Genomic DNA, 4,365 nt, shown 5'->3' with positions numbered 1-4,365 from the left:
TCAGGCAGACCTTGTCCCCAGCGGCTTAGTGTTTGATGTATCTTTGGCAGTTGTATCTAGGTGTCTTCTAGCGGTATAGAAGAAGTTGAAAGGCTGGAGCGAGAAGCCTACAAAGCTCCTAGCTGCGGCCATCCTGGGGACACTTTCAGAATGGGGCTCATGAGAGAATCCCACTGTCACCCAGGCCACCAAGTCCTGAGGGAGAGAAAAAGGCTTTCGTGGGCAAGGAGGTACTGTGGACCCTGGAAGGACTGGGTCATTTTTTAAAAATTTATTTTCATTATTACCAGCCTGATCACAGTTTCCCCTCCCTTTCTCCCTCCCCCCCAGTCCTTTCCTCCAACCTCCCCTCTTTCCCCACCCATCCACTCTCTCTTCCTTTCTATTCAGAAAAGGGCAGGCCTTCCATGTATATCAGCTAGCCATGGCATATCAAGTTTAAGTAAGACTTCCTACTGAAGCTGAACGAGGCAACCCAGTAGGAGGAAAAGGGTCCCCAAAGCAGGTAACAGAGTTAGAGACAACCTCCGCCTCCACTGTTAGGAGCCCCACAAAATGACACAGCTGTATCATGTGTGCAGAGGGTGTACATCAGCCACATACAAGCTCTCTGCTTGGCTGTTTGATTTGTCAGCCCCTATGATTCCAGTTTAGTTGAGTCTATGGTTTTTTTTTTTTTTTTGTAGTAGGACATGGTCATTTTAAAATGTGTCTACAAACTTCCTTCAGATAGCCTCAGCCCCATTGAAGAGAGGCTGGCTCTCTACATGGGAAGTAGAAAGTAGAAAAAGACAAGATCTCCTGAGTAAATTGGGAGCATGGGGACCTTTGAAGAGGGTTGAAGGGGGGAGGGGAGAGGCAAGGAGGGGAGCAGAGAAAATGTAGAGCTCAATAAATATCAATAAAAAACAAACAAAAAAATAAATTTGGAACTGAGATTGGTTCATAAAAAAAAGAAAAGAGGCTGGCTCATTTTTCATGACCGCTGAGCTTGCCCTTCACCTGCAAGCCACACTCCTAGGACCAGCAACAGGTCCAGTTAGAGGGTAGTAACAAGGCCAGAGGAGGAGGGGAAGGACTAGTCCAGTACCTGGTCTTCAATACTCTCATCATTCTGAAGGAAATCCTCAAAGACCACGGGGGGATCCCAGGGGTGGTTTTGATTGTAGATGCTGGTGCTGCACCGTTCAGACTCCCAATATTTGGTCACCGCCAAGGAGTACCTGAAGATTGAGAAGCCGGGTGGCTCTGAGCACTGGGGCTGCCTCTGAGACTCAACTAGGGCTCAGGACATCCTCAGAGCTTCAGACACGGAAGTTAGTGCTTCTTCACAATGTGCGGTCATCTTCCGGGACTTTGCAAGAGTGCCCAAAGCCACCTGAGTGTCAAGATCCCCATGAGCACCTCCCCTCCCACCCCAAGTTCGTGAGGACACACACCCAGACCCACATGTGGCTCAGAGCCTGGAGAACGGAAGCACAGAGAAACATTCGCCGTCAGGAAGGAGCCACCCCCTTCCCTGGACTCCTTACCTGGCCCAGGTGAAAGCTAAGTCCTCCTGGGACTCAGAGCTCAGCTTCTGCTGAGATGTGGAGTAGATTTGTAGGCGGTAGCCGCGCCTGCGTCCCAAGACATCCTTTTTGGGGCTGCTAAAGAGCAGGAATGGAGGCAGAGTCTGTCCAAAGAGGAAGGTGGCCTGGCGCTCCTGGGAGTACTGCGTATTCAGTGATGTGCCTTGGACCAGGTGGTGTTGGCTGGTGATGTTTTTCTGCCTTGTCTGCTGTGTGTGGAAGCTGTTGTTGGTGCCTGAAACCAAGATGGGAGGAGGAGGTTGAGAACCATCTTAGCTTGGACGCTTCCTCCCCCCTCCCTGGATCTCCAACATAGACCATATCCGCAGCCAGCTGCCAGCAAGAAGCGGTTCTGGAGCAGCAGCTGGGCTAGCAGAGTGAGCAACGAAACTAAGCGAACCCCAAAGCAGAGGAGCTGAAGGACAGCTCAGGGCTCAGCCCTGGCAGCTGTGGCGAGACTTTCAGTGTTCCTCAGGCTGTTTTCAGGTGAACTGTGATACAGCCTGTTTGCCATGGTTTTAACCCTGGAGAAGGGATAGCCTGTGCTAATGAAGGCCTGAGAACTGGCAATGTATATATTCTGGGCCATAAGGACAAGTGGAATTCATGAATTACGGATACCCATCTGATCCTGGTGGCCGTGTTCTGCTGTTGGCTTTGACGTCAAGCATCACAGGCACGACACTCCTCTGTGGTGACATTATATACCCAGGAAACACACAAAGCTCCCACTGATGGCACTATAGACCATTTTAGAGGGCTAGGCAATAGCATTCCATTCCTCTCTCCCATTGCACTTCTTCCTCCCCTCTGCTCTGCACCCCTGAATTCAGACACAAAGCATATACAAACCTAATATTCTGGATAACACTAGGGCACCATTCACAGCCACTATTTCTCAAATATGCATCATGGGAAGCAACTGGGTGACAGGGAAGGTCTGATTTCAAGTCTTACCTGCCACATCCAGGTCAACACGGTAGTGCACAAGGTGGGTGTGACTGTTGACAAGTTGGTGAGTTAGCAGATGAGCTTTGCCCAACCCCTCAGGGGTGTATATGGTGGTGTGGGTATAGCCTGTGGCATGCATCTTGGCTAAGATCATGCCGTTAGTATAGAAGATGAAGTCCCAGATGTAATCAAAATTGTAGATGGCTGAGGTTGCCCGTAGCACCAGCTTGTGTCCCATCACATCTGAAAAGAAGTTGATTTTGCCTGGAAAGTCAGAGTTAAAGATGGGCCCAACAGGCACCCCTGTGGGGATCTCAAAGATGCAAAGGGCTCGTGGATAACGGACAGGTCCATCACTGTCATAGTAGTGGATGGCGTCTAGGAAGGTGGCTGTCTCTGGGCAGTTGATGCCAGGGACTAATTCATGAGTCACACTGCCCGTGCTCCAGCCTAGATCCATGGTCTTGTTCAGATCTCCTGCAGGTGTGCTTTCTCTATGCACAGCCATAGCTGTCTGCACACTGACCTCATAGGCTATAGGTTCGTTCCTAAAGCGCACATTCAGTAGCTGCAGCCCAGAAGAGGGTCGAAGCTGGAAAGAGAAGCTCCAGCCTTTGTAGGTCACAGTGTTGCCCTCTAGGCTGTAGCTGGGACCATCGCCTTTTCCCACATGGGGGCCAGACTTGCTGAGGGGCAGTGGGAATTCCCCACTAGGCTTGTTAAAGATCTGTGGCTGCTCTGTGTTCTCAGGCAGTGGGTCCTTGAGAACCACTGTGTCTACTTCTCCATCTGCGTATTTCTGAGCCAGTTCCTCTGGGCTGCTATAGAGCTTGTCATTATACCAGACCTGTGTCACTCTCCAGTCCTGGACATCTGTGCTCCCATGATCCACAAGGATCTCCAACCCCGTCGGCTGCAGTCGGTTTTTCACAATGCGCTGCAAGAGAAACCAGGTGGCCCGATGTCTAGACTCCACACTGTGGGGAGCCACATGGGTGAAGGTCAGGCAATGCCCATTGCAGTCCTCTAGTGAGAAGCCGGTGGTGTCCAGGAAAAACTTCTCTAAGGGTGTGGTGGCATTCTTGATTTTGCGGTAGAGAAGGCTTTCCTCTACTTTGGACATGGGTCTAGATGCCCAGGATCGATGTTTTGCTGGCCTAGGGGACAGCTCTCTCAAGTAGATGGGCTGTGGCAGGGGCCCCACAGCAAACTCGGTGACATTGGGGTGCTCTTGGGCACTGAAGAAAATGACGACACGGGCTTCCCGCACTGGAAGTTTTGTTCCTTCATCCAGAAACTCTAGGACATCCTTCTTCTTGGGCAGCAGCGCTTCAATGAGGAACACAGAGTTCTTGTCTAAGGCCTGTGTGCCCGATGGCTGCAGCTCCAGCTCCAGCCTGCTCATCAGGAAGTCGTGCACAGCTTCTATCTCCTGGATGCTCAGGTCTGCAAACACCTGGGCCTTGTCATTCAGCATCCAGACAGGGTGCTCTGCCATGGCCATCTGTAGAACCAAGATGATGGCCATGCAGCCCAGTGGCAAGCTCCTTTGTGCCAGCCCCATGGCTGGGCTCAGGAACTCAGCAGAAGAGAGGAGAGAACGTGGGTATTTCTCTCTCTATGCCAGCACTCAGAGCTCACTGTCTCTAAGCCCCGTCCCCCAACTGTGCTTCCTCCCTTACCCAGCTGAAGCCGGCGTTGGGGTCTCTGGGTCCTGGCTTAGTTCACAGTGCTGTTCAGGCCCCTGTGTGCATCCGCTATTTCCTCCATCATCTGAAAATCTCTTATATTCTTTCTTATCTGGACATCTCCCATTGTTTCCCCCTCCCCACTTTTTATGATG

At 51.3% G+C, this 4,365-nt stretch overlaps 1 protein-coding gene across 1 annotated transcript; it reads right to left on the bottom strand.

Annotated features, from left to right (window-relative positions):
- Positions 1-4,086, bottom strand: LOC121440030 (amiloride-sensitive amine oxidase [copper-containing]-like). Its single transcript, XM_041640736.1, has 4 exons — positions 2,529-4,086; positions 1,533-1,806; positions 1,091-1,223; positions 1-195 (listed from the first exon to the last, which is right to left on the bottom strand). The coding sequence occupies exons 1-4, from the start codon at positions 4,084-4,086 to the stop codon at positions 1-3; spliced, it is 2,160 nt and encodes a 719-aa protein (XP_041496670.1).
- Between the last annotated feature and the right edge of the window lie 279 nt (positions 4,087-4,365).

This window comes from Microtus oregoni, unplaced genomic scaffold (genome assembly GCF_018167655.1).
Source record: "Microtus oregoni isolate MIOR12 unplaced genomic scaffold, Mior012 000064F_ref0000363, whole genome shotgun sequence".
Taxonomy (NCBI): domain Eukaryota; kingdom Metazoa; phylum Chordata; class Mammalia; order Rodentia; family Cricetidae; genus Microtus; species Microtus oregoni.
This window is presented reverse-complemented; position numbering and strand designations above follow the sequence as displayed.

What these genes read in the sequence shown, in the direction of transcription:
- LOC121440030 (XM_041640736.1), bottom strand. Translation starts at nt 4,086, where the DNA reads ATGGGGCTGGCACAAAGGAGCTTGCCACTGGGCTGCATGGCCATCATC. An exon ending in TTAGCTTTCACCTGGGCCAG is followed by an intron (nt 1,224 to 1,532) that starts GTAAGGAGTCCA and finishes CTCAATCTTCAG; the next exon opens with GTACTCCTTGGCGGTGACCA. An exon ending in ATGAGAGTATTGAAGACCAG is followed by an intron (nt 196 to 1,090) that starts GTACTGGACTAG and finishes TCTCTCCCTCAG; the next exon opens with GACTTGGTGGCCTGGGTGAC.